The following is an 18,221-nucleotide window of genomic DNA, read 5'->3' as shown; positions in this document are numbered from 1 at the left end:
AAAGTTGCCCTTCATTCTCAAACAAAAACTGATAAAAGATTCCAGCGATAAGATAAACAAAGGTATAGAGAAAAGGCTAAAGGAAGAGAAGGTGACAGAAAAACTAATGGCAGAAGTTAGTACACCTTTCTCACATACGGATTCAGCAAAAACACCCCCACCTTATGAGAAGGAAGTAGAGCTTAGGGATGTTTATCCTCAGCTTCCGGTGATCATCCAGGAGGGTGATTATTGCATCAGAGATGAAGATGAACGAATAATAGATAGAGGACAAGCAGAAACGACCAGAAAGATGAATCCAAAACTCCAGAAGTAAGAAAAACCGAGATGTCTGGAAACTAAGAGAAGAATACAGTGAGGCCAAGGGAAAAGGCCACTAGTAAGAAGATGATGGAAGATGATATTTCGGGGACAGAACTTAGAATATAAGCTGTTGAAGAATCCTGATATGTCAACAACAAGAAAGAACAGGATCAAGAAACTCTCAGAAAACTCAATCAAATACAACTTACAACTGGTGGAGAAGAAGAAGGAGAAGAGAAGCTTTGGTTATGAAGAATCAGAGTGAACCAAATCAACAATCACTGCTACAGCTTCAACTGAACAAGGTCAGTACCGCTCGTTAGGGAAGAGAGAAACTAAATGGGAGGCTTATGGGTTTGATTCTTCTGTTGTGAAAATTAAAGATGGATGGGCAGGTAGGAATTGTACCAGCCACCATTGGGGGTACCAGTTGTTTCATATTCACAGACAGTTTCTGGACAGACACAGAATTGGAGAGGAAGAGGACGAGAAGGCTTAGAAGGAGGAGGAAGATTTCAGCCACACTTCCAGCAACTTTCAGAAGAGTGTTATAATTGTGGACAGGTTGGTTACTTTACCTGTGAGTGCAATGGGCCAGGAGGAAACAACAGAGGACATTTCTGAGGAAGATAAAGGAGCAAGTGAAGATCACCTGTTCTCTAGGTGAACCCTTAAAGGATTCTAGAGTGCCTAGAAGATACGAAGGGGGGTGTCAGCTGATAGTATCGATTAGAGAAGAAGAGAAAATATCTAACAATTGAAGTAAAAACAAAGGACTAGGAGAGGTGAATAGTGGAAAAGCTTTTATCTGTGTTCAGCCTAAAGAGGTTAAACATCTCACTATGTAAAATTAACTAATTAGGATAGGGATTTGAGGTAGTAAAACAGTTGATTACTCTTAAGGAACCAATTGAGCTCTGCTATAAAAATCAAAGAGAAATTAAAATAGACATACTAATATTAGAACATATACCTATTGCATTGTTGGGAAGAGATGCATGGTGTAAATTGAACTGTACAATAAGATGTACACTAAACGGCTGTCTGGTAGAAGATTAAAAAAAAAGTAGGGTTTTTGGGAATCATATTTGCTTAAAAAGATAATATCATAGGAAGGATGACAATCTATTAGGCTGCCTATTAGACAATCTGTCTGAAAAATAAAGTTAAAAGGGGTGACTGTTATTCTTGGTTACATTCCTACACCAAGGGATTTCAAACTAGGCTAAAAGGTGTTTAGTCGTTTGCCAAGTCTGTGTGTGAAGAAGTCAGAAGCAGGTGGGGACTTCCCAATCACATATTCTAAAAATTGGTGGTAAAGGGATTTTGTGAATAAATCAGTGGAAAAGGTTTTTAAAGGTTAGGAGAAAAGATTAGATTAAAAAAGTTAGGAGAACTAGGGTTGAAGGAACTCTAAGACAGTAAGCTAAGTTTCAATGTTAGTTAGTCGTAAGAGAGAGAGAACAGTGGTGAAGGACATTTTAGAGTTTAGTGGGAAGATAGATATGATAGGAGTTTAGATCTGTTAGGAGCAGATGCATTGAGAAAGTATGCGTTGCTGAATGATAAGAGAAGATTGAGGGTGATTGAGTATCTATACTTACAGTTCCCAGCAGGAAGATCAAGGTAATTGTAGGTGTATTTTTTATAATCAAAAGTTTGAAAGTCAGGGATTAGAGGTAGGATGGAGAGCTAAAAAAAAAAAAGTGACACTAGTGGTGATAGAGGGAAATACAAGTAAGGAGTTAAAAGTCTTAGGGAAAATAGATGAAGTAACAATAATGACATTAACACTTCAGTATATTAAAACAACAGTGAGAAGCAATTTAACTCTTTCAACATTGATAGTTATTAAAGCCATAAATATATCGCATTTGATTATAAGGGAACCAATAGCTCCAGCACCAATTTTAGGGGGAAAAAGACTGTTATTAGGGTTAGGATGGGGACGTTCCTCCCACATGGAGAGATAATTAGGGAGAAGAAGTAGTGTTATCAGGACCAGAAGTAGAAGCTGTTGCACCTAGTCAAAGGAAGTATAGTTTGTACAACGATATGAAGTGGAAGAGGGTTATGAGTGATTGTTCATTTATTTTGCGTAATGTTACAGAGAAAGATCAGGGAGAATATATGTGTACTTATCTAGTGCAAGCATAAAAATTTGTTCCGGTTAAGAATTATTGGTTAAAAGGCTATGTAATTCGTAAAGTGACGCTTATAATGGAAGAGTTGAAGTCTGTTGAAGCTTCCACAGTCACCAAAGGAGTTCAGGAGAAGTATATTACAGTAGCCACTCCAACAGTAAATAATACACAGAGGATATTGGTAGCTTTCCCACTAGAAGTAGTCAAGGGTGTAATACATCAACTAAATCAACTACTTTAATGGTAACTTTGGAAGGGATTAATGATGCGACGGCAATAACAAATGTAGGAAGTATGACACCGACACCGACAACAACTTTTCTGAAATTAAAGGGGGTAGCAAGAAGGACTCAGGGGTTTATGGTACGGATAGAGAGTGCTGTCAATGATAGTAAGGATAGGGTTAAAATAGGAGAGCAGATAGTGGTAGAGAACAATATAGATTCATCTGAAATAGTGAAGGATACTATCATGGAGGTACAGGATGAGGTCTTTGATTTTAATGACAGACAAGGAGAGGTATCTGATCAGTACCGCTCGTTAGGGAAGAGAGAAACTAAATGGGAGGCTTATGGGTTTGATTCTTCTGTTGTGAAAATTAAAGATGTATGGGCAGGTAGGAATCTTTGGTTCCAGCAGCTAGCTCATTCTGTAAGATCAGTGAGGAATCTTGAGGGTCCATGTCTGTTGAGAATTCCAGCACCAAACATTTTAGAGACGGTCGCTCAACCTCTATCGAGTATGTGTCAATCTTATGCTTTGTCATGACTGTTGTATCAGCAACAATCATTAACAGATAAAATAATGTCATTGTCAAAACATTTGTTTAGGCCTAGGTTTAGGTGTTCTTGGTTAAATGAATTACCCTATGTGAATTTGTTAGATGGTAAGGAAAATCAGGTAACAGCGAACCCTGATGCATTGGAGGTGAAACCACTGAGGGCTAAAAGTTGTTTTTGTTCTAATAAAACATATGATGTAAGGGGTATGTTTATGGGAATATCAGATTGTGAGGATTATATGATGACTTTGGGTAAGCATGACCTTAAGGGTAGTAATGAGAAATATAATGTTACTTTTTATGTTCCAGTTAGTAAGAAGAGCAGGACTTTGATGGTGAAAGATTAACTTTTGCCTGACAATGTGACTATTGGGAATTTTAGAGATATTTGGAGGGTTTGTGGTGATAAAGCGTATATATTCTTACCCTATGGATGGATAGGATGTTGTTACATGTCAACGTTGAAGCTTCCATATGAGGTTTCTACCATTAAAAGAGGGGTAGCACCGGACACAGATAAATCTGAATCTAGGTTTGGAAGTAGGGTGAAAAGAGACATGGCGACATTTCATAGTCTGGGAAGCCTACCATTGGAGGATAAGTCTAGGAGAGAAGTGGGGACTGGGACTTTTTCCATGGTATGGGGTAACATTTTTGGTAGATCATATTGATAATATTACCTATACTTTGCAGGGGTTTGCGAATGAAACAATAAGAGGGTTTAACCTTCTGTCAAATACTCAAAGAAGTCACAGACTGACGCTGTTGAAACATGACATGGCTCTTGACTATACTTTAGCAAAACAAGGTGGCTTATGTTTGGCTATGAATCTGACGGGGGATAATTAGCTATACTTTGATTCCAGATAGTTCAGATAGTATCACTATGCGTTGAAGAATATAAGGGATGCGTTTGGTAGATCTGAAGGAGCTGGATGGTCAGCGAAGACTTGGTTGCAAGATCAGTTAGGCCCAGTAGGAGCAGTGATGGATTAGATTTTAATGGCAGTTTTGATAGCACTGTGTGTGATGTTTGTAATTTGTTACTGACCTTTGAGAAAGCTATGATATTGAGATAGGTTGGAGTTGTGATGCCTGGAGACAACACTCAGATGCCGTTGTTGACTGTTCCTGATCTGGATGAAGATGGACAAGTGGGACTGGATGGATAAATATCCTTTTTGATTATTTGATCATTTTTCATATATTTTTTTCAATATTAGTGTGATTTTAGTATGATTTTATGAATCAAAGGGGGGAATAGGATAATGTGATTCATACATCATTTATATATAATTTTTATATTCTTAGTTGATATTGATGTTTAATTTGAAAGTGTTGTTTTGCAAAAGATACTGTTTGGTCTTTTCTTTTCTTCCAGAAGCATTTGGGGGGAAATGTAGAGATTGAAATACTCAAACAAGGACAATATGAAGGGACAATATGAAAGGACAATGACTGGAGGAGATGGAACAAGGAAGGTGTGGAAAGATTCCCATTCCATCATCAACAATGCATTGGAAGAGGAGACTACGGGGGAGATGAAGTGTAGTGGACTACATTCCATTGTCTGCAATGAAATATAGACATATTTGCATGTGTAAATACATAATTTGTGTCATATTCTTAGGTATTAATTTTTGTAGAATGATATTTGATGTTATTGGATACATGTGGGGATCTTAGATGTTTTTGTTTATTTCGTGAATGCTTAGGGACAGGGAGTCTAGGCAGGGATAGAGGTCCACGATAGGGTCCGATGGGTTGACCAGCCTTAGAGTGGACATTTTGGATAGTATTTTGTTTGCAGGGGCTTACATGTGTATTTAATTGCATCATAGTTTCAAATGCATTGATAAGGATTTATGAGTTCATCGGGAGTACCTAGGTGGTTGCCTGGGGCAGAGGGACCGTGAGAGAATTTTACTGTCTTGATTGATGGATGGATATTTGGAACGAAGTTGCCAGACAGTTTTTCGCTCTCACACTCCATAAAGATTTGTTCATATTTCATAGTAATGTATTCACACTTCATAAACAGTTATTCATATTTCATAGTAATGTATTCACACTTCATAAACAGTTATTCATATTTCATAGAAAGGTATTTACACTCTAGAGGGAAATGTTTTTTTGGTTTAATGTTAAAGATACTCAATAAGATAAATTGTTACTTGTCATAATCCTGTTCTTTTTGTTTTCGAGACTTTTAGTTCGTCTCGAAGGGGGGAATGTAGTGTATTAAGATTATGACTATTCTAGAGGAACAAAGAGGGGATGTTTATCTTAGTTCAAATATAACCATTTGTAGGGTGACGCCCCAGGGGAGACAGGTGATTGGACAGCAGAGGGAGCAACCCATATTTTTGCATTCCTTATAAGTATGGGCTAGACAGAGAGGGGGTTAGAAACAGACAGATTATTTTGGGACACTGTTTCTCCAGACACTGCAGGTCTGTAAAACTCATGCTGAAAGCTTGTGATATGAATAAAACGTATGATCAAAGGTTCAGTATGAGCGGACTCCTTTGTTTATCAGCAATGACTAGCAACATTTACTCGATACTACATTAGCTACTCCCTTTTCAAGAATAACTTTCAACAAGAAGTTAAGTTTAACATGATCTGGTGAGTCGAACTGTGTTTTTTATTGCAGCGCCCTTGCTGTTGTTAGCCATCTCTTTGAAAATAACTTGTGTGTGTGAAACATTGTTGCATTTAAAGTGGAACTGACAGTATTTTAGCAACATGAGATCTATTAAAATCTGTTCATTTACACCCCCAGGAAGAATATGACACCTTTTAAAACATTTTCTGTCAAGCGACCACTTAGATATGGTATTTTTCACATTTTCATAAATTCTTAGAATTTGGGGGAATTACATATAGTAAGGCATTTGTGAAAATTCTATAGCAATATAGACTGGGAAAGCAGCTTTTCGTTTGGACAATTAATAGACACCGCAGGAAATAACACAAAATATTAACATCTGTCTTGTCCAGGACCAGAGTCTACACAGACTGGTGCGCTATAGCCAATCAGAGCTACAGTAGGCCTTTATACAAACAAGCCATTTTCCACATGGCCTACCATCATTCACTTTGAACTGGAATGTGTGTTTACAGGCTGTTGCAACTTTATATCATTAAAACGCATTCGCCAAACGCCACAAAATACACCTGAATGGATTTCTGCAAATATATAAACACCACGGGAGTCCTCTTACATTTGAGAACTTTACAGTCCTATTGATCAAACAACCATGAAAAAGGTAGGCTCTCGCTCCCTCAGTTATGCACATCAACAACAAGATCAACAACTAATGCTAGCCAGAGCAAGATTAGCTAAAATCTAACGAAGGAACATTAGATAAACCCTCTCAAACTTTTTCAGCTAGTTGGCCGTCAAAATGTCACTGATAAACTATGGGGAATTGCAGACGCCTCGTCCTTCTGCAGGTTGCCTGCCAATGTATGCTTGTCTCAATCAAGCACAGAAGATAGATACTTCCAGACACAAATGAGAGAACACCTCACTCTGACCATTTTACTCACCGTAGCAGAGCTGGTAAAGCTGTTTACATGTTATCTAGAGCGTTCTTGACTAACTATTACTTTTTTGCCTACATTTACTGACACCGGTCATATTCAGCTGCTGTTGCGCGTTCATAAATTCATATAATTTTTACTGCGCTTTCGCACACTCAGACGAGAGTGCTCTAAAAATCAGAGTAGATAGCCAGAGTGGATTTGCGAACGCAAAAGATATGCTAACTGGATAACAGTCGTTCAAGTTCTTGCTAGCTAACCAAATGACACCTGCATCTCTAGCTGTGTATAGCCACCGAAAAACTGCATGAGGGGAAAAAGTCAGTCACTCACCCACTCCTCCAATGGCATGACATGACATCCTCCTAGTAGATAGCTTGCTATCTAGCTAACGTTAGGCTCCGTGTGTTTAGCTTGCTACATAAATAGATATGCTAGCCTTATGCCTGACTTGTGATCATTGCCCTTGCTAGTTTGATTGTATTGACATTCCCAGCCTTAGTTACATTCGCCTGTTTTTGTACAGAATATTGAGTCATTTAAACTGAAACAGTGCATCCCGAATGGAGGCAACAAACAATGTACCAGGCCAGCTGTGATTTGCAACCTGACAGCAATATTTTTTGTACTACCAAGAAATGCATTGGTGAATAATATGAATCATGGATTGAACTGCATCCATCTATGCCGTAGTGTACACCATGGAACGTTGAGTCAAATATAACCTATTTTTAAAACCTCTCATAAAGTTGGTTTTGTAGCATAAACTGGGAATTTGATATTTTTGACTGATGTTATGATTGTCTGTCTGTTTCATATCTGCAAAGTAGTTAAAACGATGTTAGTTCCACTTTAAACTTTAGGTCACCGGTTACTTTGTGCGCTAAACATGAAATGTTATTTGCAATGGGAAGTAATAGTTGTACATTTCGATTGGTTGTGTTTAAGTATTCTTATGATTGGGACCTACTGGCTTATTATGTCCGAGTTTATGGACTGCTTATCCTCTACTGGATCAGTGTCCCGAAATTGGGACAGTTGCTGCTCAATATGCAATATTTGACTAGAATGGCTATGTAAACAAAAGGCAACTTTACGGGACATAGCCATGTCTTATATTGTAAGAAAGCTTAAATGATTGTTAATCTAACTGCAGTGTATAATTTACAGTAACTATTACAGCAAAAAATACCATGCTATTGTTTGAGGATAGTGCACAACAACAAAACACTTTTATCAAGGCAACTGGTATATAATGTACTTACATTCAGTAATCTTGCTCTGATTTGTCATCCTGAGGATGTGTTTATAGATATGTGTTGTGTATTTGATATATTGATGCAGTGCTCACCCCCTGCTAAAATAAATGTTAAATAAAATAAGTAATAGTAAACTTGAGTTCTAAATGATTTTTCTTTTTATCCTCAATAGTAGTAGAACCTAAGATGACCTTTTGGAGCCAACTTTAAAGACACCACATTCGTCCTTCATCCCCCACTCATTCAAATGTAGGAACTGGCTTTTCCAGTCTGACCCCTCTGCTGTCTCTGGCTCCACCCCCACCCCCCGCCCGCCATCTAGAGGTGTAGGGAGCTAATGAGCCATCATGTATGACATTCCTGGGAGTGTGTAAACTTTAATTGATTATTACCATAGCATTTTTGTATGTTCCCTATAGTTATGTACTTGGAAAATTATCAATTGACCAATTCGGCCACTTGGGTACATTTGGGCAAACTCGTGAGGGACACCTGGGAGACTTGATACAAAATATTATGTAGCGCTCTCGTTCTTGAATGTATCAGTCTGAAACTTTGCACATACACTGCTGCCCTCTTGTGGACAACATCTAAATTACACCCAGCTTCCTAGATCAATGTATCAAAATATAGATTTCAAAGATAATGCAAAAAATAAATAATAGAAAACGAATGTGTTATATTCTCCTACATTCATTTCACATTTCCATAAACTTCAAAGTGTTTCCTTTCAAATAGTATCAAGAATATGCATATCCTTGCTTCAGGTCCTGAGCTACAGGCAGTTCGATTTGGGTATGTAATTTTAGGCTGAAATTGAGATGAAGGGTCCGATCCTTAAGAGGTTCATCATGCTGTGTGTGACTGCTGTCTTTCCATCGGCCCTATGCAGTGGTGCCTGGAGAAGTGGGTATACGCTAATTTTGCCAAAAGTTCCCAAACGGCCCATCCAGTAAAGGAAAGGCACTCTCAAAATCACAAAAATGTAATAAAATGATGGTCTAAGTCCATAACAATGCTTAAACCACATCAATCTGATTGGGTGGGCCTGACAGAGCCTGGCTCCCCAATAGGTGGGCCTGTGTTCACCCAGGTCCATCCATGTCTACGCCCCTGATGCAAACAGCTCATGATGACAATTGCGCATCACAAATAGCCTACTAGCCAACACTTCAGACGAAACTTTTTCAATACCTGGTTTGCATACCAATTGTTGCATTAGTTCGCATTTACTGATAGATATCATAAGTTGAAACGTATTTCCTACCCTACCGGCTACTGCTCCATGCCAAAACCAGTTGAGAGCTGCACACTCTTGCTGCCTGCAGATTATATTCCGTTGAAACTAGGCTACAGTATGTGTGTGGTGCGCATGTGAATACTGTTTATTTCACATGCTTTGCGATTGTGTAGGCTACTTTGTGCATGATTTCTCTATTGTACTACATTGATAAGTCATATACCTCCACTACACTACTTTGACATGCATCAGTAGGGATTAAGAAGTGAGTATACGCAATGCCAACTGAAAGAAAAAGTGGGTATACGGTTTATACCTGCATGTACCCTCCACTACACCACTGGCCCTTTGTGTTTTACAAAAAGTGCACTCACCTACAGTGGGGAGAACAAGTATTTGATACACTGCCGATTTTGCAGGTTTTCCTACTTACAAAAATCCAGAAAATCACATTGTATGATTTTTAAGTAATTCATTTGCATTTTATTGCATGACATGAAGTATTTGATACATCAGAAAAGCAGAACTTAATATTTGGTACAGAAACCTTTGTTTGCAATTACAGAGATCATACGTTTCCTGTAGGTCTTGACCAAGTTTGCACACACTGCAGCAGGGACTTTGGCCCACTCCTCCATACAGACCTTCTCCAGATCCTTCAGGTTTCGGGGCTGTCGCTGGGCAATACAGACTTTAAGCTCCCTCCAAATATTTTCTATTTGGTTCAGGTCTGGAGACTGGCTAGGCCACTCCAGGACCTTGAGATGCTTCTTACGGAGCCACTCCTTAGTTGCCCTGGCTGTGTGTTTCAGGTCGTTGTCATGCTGGAAGACCCAGCCACGACCCATCTTCAATGCTCTTACTGAGGGAAGGAGGTTGTTGGCCAAGATCTTGCGATACATGGCCCCATCCATCCTCCCCTCAATACGGTGCCGTCGTCCTGTCCCCTTTGCAGAAAAGCATCCCCAAAGAATGATGTTTCCACCTCCATGCTTCACGGTTGGGATGGTGTTCTTGGGGTTGTACTCATCCTTCTCTTCCTCCAAACACGGCGAGTGGAGTTTAGACCAAAAAGCTCTATTTTTGTCTCATCAGACCACATGACCTTCTCCCATTCCTCCTCTGGATCATTCAGATGGTCATTGGCAAACTTCAGACGGCCTGGACATGCGCTGGCTTGAGCAAGGGGACCTTGCATGCGCTGCAGGATTTTAATCCATGACGGCGTAGTGTGTTACTAATGGTTTTCTTTGAGACTGTGGTCCCAGCTCTCTTCAAGTCATTGACCAGGTCCTGCCGTGTAGTTCTGGGCTGATCCCTCACCTTCCTCATGATCATTGATGCCCCACGAGGTGAGATCTTGCATGGAGCCCCAGACCGAGGGTGATTGACCATCATCTTGAACTTCTTCCATTTTCTAATAATTGCGCCAACAGTTGTTGCCTTCTCACCAAGCTGCTTGCCTATTGTCCTGTAGCCCATCCCAGCCTTGTGCAGGTCTACAATTTTATCCCTGATGTCCTTACACAGCTCTCTGGTCTTGGCCATTGTGGAGAGGTTGGAGTCTGTTTGATTGAGTGTGTGGACAGGTGTCTTTTATACAGGTAATGAGTTCAAACAGGTGCAGTTAATACAGGTAATGAGTGGAGAACTGGAGGGCTTCTTAAAGAAAAACTAACAGGTCTGTGAGAGCCGGAATTCTTCCTGGTTGGTAGGTGATCAAATACTTATGTCATGCAATAAAATGCAAAATAATTACTTAAAAATCATACAATGTGATTTTCTGGATTTTTGTTTTAGATTCCGTCTCTCACAGTTGAAGTGTACCTATGATAAAAATGACAGACCTCTACATGCTTTGTAAGTAGGAAAACCTGCAAAATCGGCAGTGTATCAAATACTTGTTCTCCCCACTGTACATGAGTGTGCTGGTATTACGGTTGCTGTCCTTTCAGAATCACGAAACTGTCACACACTGAAGGCCTATAGGTTCGCCACTGTCAAACATGTCTATAATAGATAAGGCTGTTACGATATTAATGTTTCAAGAAAGGAGTGTATATGTTTAGCCTGGCGAAGCAGTTTTATGCGCTGACTGAATGGAAGCTGATAATTATGAGTTTTTTACTCTGCTTGTCTCGACTGGTCTCGGGAAGAAATGATGAGTCCTCACTGTCCAAGACCAAAGTCAAGACCGAATACAAATGTATCCGACGCCGAGACAAGACCGAGACACTCAATATGTGGTCTCGAGTACTACAACACTGGGGACAGCCCTAGTGTGTGTACTTAACGCTTAGTGTGTCTGGTCAGCGCACATGTGGAGGGTTATCGCTCTGAGAGAAAACACAGCAGGGTGTGTACAGTCTGATGGACAAAGATCTGCTACTCAGCCACTAAGTATTAAAGTACTTCATGGGTGAACACTCAGCTCAAAATGTCAAAAATGTGCCTTTCATAAAAAAAATGAGATTTGTCATCCGATCTTTGCCACTGCCATTAAACTAATGATGTTTTGCGTTAATAGTGGTTTGATTGTGTGATGCTGGACCAAGGGCATGCAGTCCCATTCCGTCGACCCCCCCCCAAACAGTTTCCAGTATGGAACCTCTCACGTATGTCTGTCTGTCTGCAGCTCATGCCAGAGGTTAGTGGAGTCTCCGAAGTCAGGGGGGCGGGGGGTGTCGTATACACACACACCTCGCCTCCCTACAGCCGGAAGCAGGTCATCTAATAGGTGAATGGTGTTCACCTGTACCTTCTGCGCACGCCGTTTGTCTGCTCTCTGGTTCTGGTGATAGATTCGGCTAAAGTTGGACACGATGACGGGAACAGGCAGGGCGATTACCAGCACCCCGCTCAGAGAACAGATAGAACCAAAGATCTTCCCCGCGATCGTCTTGGGCACCATGTCCCCGTAACTACAGCGAGAGAGAAAGAGAGAGAGAGAGGAGAGGGGGGAGGGGGGATAAGAGAGGGAAGTAGGGAGAGAGAAAGAGTGGGAAAGATGAAATACTGTATTGGATACATTTAAAATTCAGTCTACAGTTCTGAATCCGTACGTGTGGCCTTCCAAAGGGTTAGTATCTCTCTGTGTGTGTGTGTGTGTGTGTGTGTGTGTGTGTGTGTGTCGAGATGCTCTCTACTGTTTGGCCTGGGGGTTAAACCCATATCTACAACTCCCTCTTTCATTCCCAGCCTTCCCTTTTGTTTCTCTCTATGCAATTACATGTTCATCTCTCAGTTTCCTAGGCTGGGGCTAATTTGATTACACAGGTGGAGGAAGCAGTGACAGGCAGGCTCAGTAAGAGGTGGGGAGGAGCAGTGAGATAGAGCTGCTATCTGGGCTGCTCAGGCAGGGCACAACAAAGTCATGCCAGCGGGCAGCATGCCAGGGAGGTACCAGCGCAGCTCCCCTGTTGTGAGCTCAGGGGCAGGCAGGGTGAGCACAGGGGAACAAATCACTTTATCAATGGGCACTTCAGGGACAAGCTCTCGTGAAGGCAAGCCAAAACAGAGGTGTGTGTGTGTGTGTGTGTGTGTGTGTGTGTGTGTGTGTGTGTGTGTGTGTGTGTGTGTGTGTTTAGGGGGTTTAGGGTGTTGAGAGAGTGTTGGCAGACCTACTCAGAATCAATAAACCAGGAAAAGCCCTGAAATACAAAATCCAGTTGTGGAGTTGGGAGAATGTCTGCAGACACACACAGACACAGACCAGGTGCATTACAGTTGGTTTGACTTGGATCCTCTCACTATTTTACTAGAGTACTCACGCCAGACACATCCTTTGACTTAAAGGTTCAATGCAGCCGTTTCTATCTCAATATCAAATCATTTCTGGGTAACAATTAAGTACCTTACTGTGATTTCAATTAAAATAGTCAAAAATAAACAAAAATAGCTTCTTAGCAAAGAGTAATTTCTCAAGCAAGAATTTAGCAAGGTCTGTCTGGGAATGGTCTGAGTGCGGAGGGAAAAACTGAAAACTAGCTGTTATTGGCAGAGCGGTTTGGAACTCTTACTTATTGGTCTATTAACTAATTTACAACCAGGCAGGCCAAAACTCCATCTCACCAAAACAGGCAGACATTTCAGGCAGTCTTTTCAAACAGCTCACAGTATTATTCCAACCTCATAATTTGGAAATATATATATATATTTACAGTGAGGGGAAAAAAGTATTTGATCCCCTGATGATTTTGTATGTTTGCCCACTGACAAAGAAATGATCAGTCTATAATTTTAATGGTAGGTTTATTTGAACAGTGAGAGACAGAATAACAACAACAAAAATCCAGAAAAATTCATGTCAAAAATGTTATAAATTGAAAGTAATGCACTACAGTATAATATCTAGAATATGGTGTCATTTGAGATGCAGCCAGAGTCATATAATAATTTCCCATCAATCTCCCAGCTGTCAGAATGGAGTCTCAGAGCTGCAGCATCTCTGAAGCATCGAGACGGGTATGTTGTGTTGTGTCCTGGCTGTCAAGTGGTGGATCTCTCAGTCCGTGTTCTCTGTCTGTCTGTCACTCTATTATTGATGACACCCCCTTGGCTCTGTCTCTGCATGACAGCTCTACAGTCCAACAGAAATGTGAAAAAAATAACCCCTCATGAATAGCTGTTTTCTTTCTCCCTCTCGCTGTGTAGCCATTTTGAAAATTCCTGGCGGTTATGATCGAGTCAATTTAATTTATTTTCTTTTAGACTTACGAACCAACCATTTACAAAACAGCAACAATTATATTGGATGTGGAGGCTTGGAACTCAGGGCTAAAGTAGTTCAAGCGAACTGTGAAACAGTAAAGTCAGTACTGTGGCTAAACTACAGAGTGTGATTTTCAGACACAAATACAGGAACTAGCATCCATTCGACACAACCATGGAAGATGACAGAAGCAATTAGGAGAGAGATAAACAAACAGCTACACTGAGAGAAAGAGAGCGAAAGAGAGCTCCTAAACCACATTGTGAATGGCACTGGAATGGAACCTCACTATAACCAGGTGATTATAATTCATCAGGAAGTTAGCAGCTTGTTTTTATGATGGAAAGAAAGCAAATTAGACATTTGTACATGCTAATTTATCCAACTCATACAGGTCAATAAAGTGAACATGTGACAGAACAAATGGTCTATGGTTAAGATTTTTTGACAAATGAGCTTCTTCAGACATTATATTGCCATTGTGGGATGATCCGTATTGGCATTATCCATTGTCTGGTTTAGAGAGGGATGAGGATGATGGGGAGGAGAAAGTAAATTGTGAAGAAATGTATTCAGTCTGTGTCCGCGTTTCATCTGGCCAATTTCTTGGTCTTCATTAAAGAAACGTCTGCAATTGTTTCCACATCAGAATTGAAATAGTTTAAAGCTCTTGATTGTATTCAATTTGCTAAATTGAATCGGTCGCAGCATTTCAAAAAGACACAGCAGAACCAAAACAATAAATTTAACTCACTGATTTCAGCTTGTTTGAGGACCAAATGAAAGCCAAGCAACTTCAGTCTGTACATGTAGATTATGGGAGAGTAATCATCAGCAATGTCGACATTGATCAGCCTCCTCTATTCCATGTTTGCCAGCCACTCCACACTGAGTGTGACATTTCAGGAGATCCATTTTCATCATACTAGTGTTAAATTGACACCAGCTATGCTGGGAAAGTTTTAACAGTTTTTTTAATAATTAAACATACCATTTATTCATTATTCCTTTAATCTTACTGATAAAGGTGATTAAACAAAGTATGAAAACGACTAATCTCCTAAAGCGTTGTTCAACTGCAAAAACCTGACTTCAGACAAAGGTGGCTGCTAATCCTCCTCTGTGTTGTCAGGCTTTCACCTCAGTCATACACCAGTGGCGATATCTAATAGAAGGATTGCATTAATTCTTCCGACAATAACAGCTGTGGCTACCTCTAACTGCATGATAACAGTGCCTACCTCAAACTGCATGATAACAGTGCCTAAAACTACTTGATTCATCACCATGGTCATTTTCTGTGGAGTATTTGCCTGGTCTAACAAGGCAGGAAAGACAATGGGAAAAAATATGTTTACACATTCCCCGCAATTATGAAACACCATTGGTGATACCAATGAGATAACACTAAGAACTGTCAGAAGAGCGAAGAAACCTTTTTGCCTGTCAAGACCTGAACCCAGACAGCTGTCAGTACAGGGTCTGCTACGATTATTTCATCACTGGTAAATAAAGTCTGATTGATTTCAAGTTTAGTTTAGCTGTTATGCTAACCAGGTGTTAACGGGTAAGAGCGTTGTGCCAGTAACCGAAAGGTCGCTGGTTCTAATCCCCGAGCCGACTAGGTGAAAAATCTGTCGATGTGCCCTTGAGCAAGGCACTTAACCCTAATTGCTCCTGTAAGTCGCTCTGGATAAGAGCGTCTGCTAAATGACTAAAATGTAAATGTAAACACTACAGTAAGTTAGCCAAAATTAGCTAGCTAGATAGCTTGTAGTCTTAGCATGTGTCGTATGAGTTTCAAGTTTTGGGGAAGCTATTTTTTCACCATAAAAATGCCCCTTTATAACAATCAAAGGATTGCATGCCTCTATCATCTCATCACAGACTAATGTAAGCCTACTATTCCTAATGTGATGAGTAGATTGGATAGTGATAATTTAGGCTTTTAATAAGAGCGTAGTGGCATAGGCTTATAGGCTATATCAGAGACATTTCTTTCCTTTGCACAGGAAAAATGTGACTTTTGATAAACATTTCATGCAATTCTACTACACTTTATATGACTGGAGACATTAGCAGAATATTTTAATACGATGGTAGCCTAGGCCTACTCTACTGACTGACAACATATCAATAAAAACCACCTTGTCTTGAATGCAACCATGTAATCTAGGCCGAGAAGGGGTCCTGGCTAAAAGGGATTCAGCTTTTGTCAAATTAACGTCAAAAGTAAAAAAAAATGCATTTTAGCTAACCCTAAACCATTTCCTAACCTTAACCTAATTCTCCTAACATGCGGCGTAAATTCTCCTAATCTGCTACGAAATGTCAAATATTACGTTAATTGGACAAAAGATGGATATCTTCTAGCCATGACCATGAAAAGGGGAGACTCAAATTGTATGATAATTGTACATATAGCCTGAAGGACAATGTTTTCCAAAGAACTCCAGTGGTTATCATATATTCATATAATAACCCAATGATAAATAGTTGAGAACTTTATTCATAAGAGGACGGAACATTTATGGACATACGACAAAGGCCACAATACGATAGGACGACCTGCTGTGTTGACTATTGGTTGTTACAGCCCAACAATAGATTTAATCTTTATATGACACTAAAACACCTGAATGAATTAAACACAACCAAACTCTTAAGTGCCCTGATGGTATAGGTGACCTGAAGAAGTGATATTCTAACACTTTTCTAGTGCTTTTCATTAGGTTCACCAGCTGACCTCTATCAAGACACCCATGTGGACTGGATTCCCACTGTGAAGATGAGCAATGCTGCAGCAGCATCCTTTTCTACTTCTACTACCAGATATGAAAGGAGACATCCCTCAGTTATACTAGATGGTTTTCATACTATATGCTATGCTTTGGTCAATCCGAATAATTCTGTTGTGCCATTTGAGTAGAGAGCACCTTCACCTTGTCGTCATGTCAAAAATGACCCTTTAAACCATGTGAATATATAAAATGTAATTTGGAACGTGTAAAATACTGTTGTTGTTGTAGACATACTATACTTTAATAATAGGCTATATTGTTGTATGGGTGAAATGAAAATATTTTTTTCATCTCTGCTTTGCTAAGCCCCATTGAAAAAACTGTATTTATTATATTTTCTTTATTTTACAATTTAAACATTTAGCATAGACAATGTAATTGTTGTGGTAGTCTTAGGCAAACCATCTTCATTATTACAGTAGCACCTCCAAGTACCACTCAGACCTTCTGGGAGAAAAGTATCTGACTGTCACGGTCGTTGAGAGACAGGTCAGACCAAGGTGCAGCGTGGTATGCGTACATGTTTATTAGAACGAATAAACACTCGACAAAACAACATAACCGTGAAGGTCCTAAGGGCTAACACCACAAGCCTATCAGGAACACAAACAAGATCCCACAACTAAGGTAGGCAACATGGCTGCCTAAGTATGATCCCCAATCAGAGACAACGAGCGACAGCTGCCTCTGATTGGGAACCACACCCGGCCAAACATAGAAATATAAAACTAGATCTAAACATAGATATACAATCACATAGATCTCAACTGAAACTCACACCCTGACCCAACCAACAAGAGTTCTCTAGATCAGGGCGTGACACTGACATTGAACTTGGTGGCAGTAGTTGTGTGTACGGATTCCATCATCTCCTGCTTCCATACATTTCACCACCTAGATTACAAGGATTGGATTTGCACTAAAGAATGTCATGTCAGCACAAGGCATGTACAAAATCCAGTATAATGATTAGCCTCATATACATAGTCTACTGGTATCGTTTTGAAATTGAGAACATATATGTAAACAATGTGTGAGTTAAGCTATTCTCTGCTTCAGATGCACAATGTCAAGGCTGCATTGCAAATGCCCATAAGGCTAATGCCATCATACTGTAGGCCAGTGGTTCCCAACTCCGGTCCTCGAGTACCCCCAACAGTACAGTTTATTGTAGCCCCAGACAAACACACCTGAATCAACTTGTCAACTAATCATCAGGCCCTCTGAGTTGAATCAGGTGTGTTTGTCCGGGGCTACAACAAAAATGTGTGCTGTTTGGGGTACTCAAGGACTGGAGTTGGGAACCACTGCTGTAGGCCTATGGCTGCATCAGCTGCAAAATGGGTTTACATGGATGATAGCCTGAAAAATAGTAACAATCAAATAAAACTAATTGGAGAGTTTATGACTGAACAAAAAGGTAACGTTCATTT

At 40.1% G+C, this 18,221-nt stretch overlaps 1 protein-coding gene across 1 annotated transcript in view; it reads right to left on the bottom strand.

Annotated features, from left to right (window-relative positions):
• The window catches only part of LOC121578494 (potassium voltage-gated channel subfamily D member 3-like), a 37,068-nt gene extending 24,881 nt beyond the window's left edge, over nt 1-12,187 (bottom strand). Inside the window, exon 1 of the mRNA XM_041892857.2 lies at nt 12,029-12,187. Coding sequence (XP_041748791.2) covers nt 12,029-12,187 — 159 coding nt within the window. The remainder of the gene's footprint in view (nt 1-12,028) is intronic.
• Nucleotides 12,188-18,221: the final 6,034 nt, after the last annotated feature.

Source organism: Coregonus clupeaformis, chromosome 12 (genome assembly GCF_020615455.1).
Source record: "Coregonus clupeaformis isolate EN_2021a chromosome 12, ASM2061545v1, whole genome shotgun sequence".
NCBI classification, from domain to species: domain Eukaryota; kingdom Metazoa; phylum Chordata; class Actinopteri; order Salmoniformes; family Salmonidae; genus Coregonus; species Coregonus clupeaformis.
This window is presented reverse-complemented; position numbering and strand designations above follow the sequence as displayed.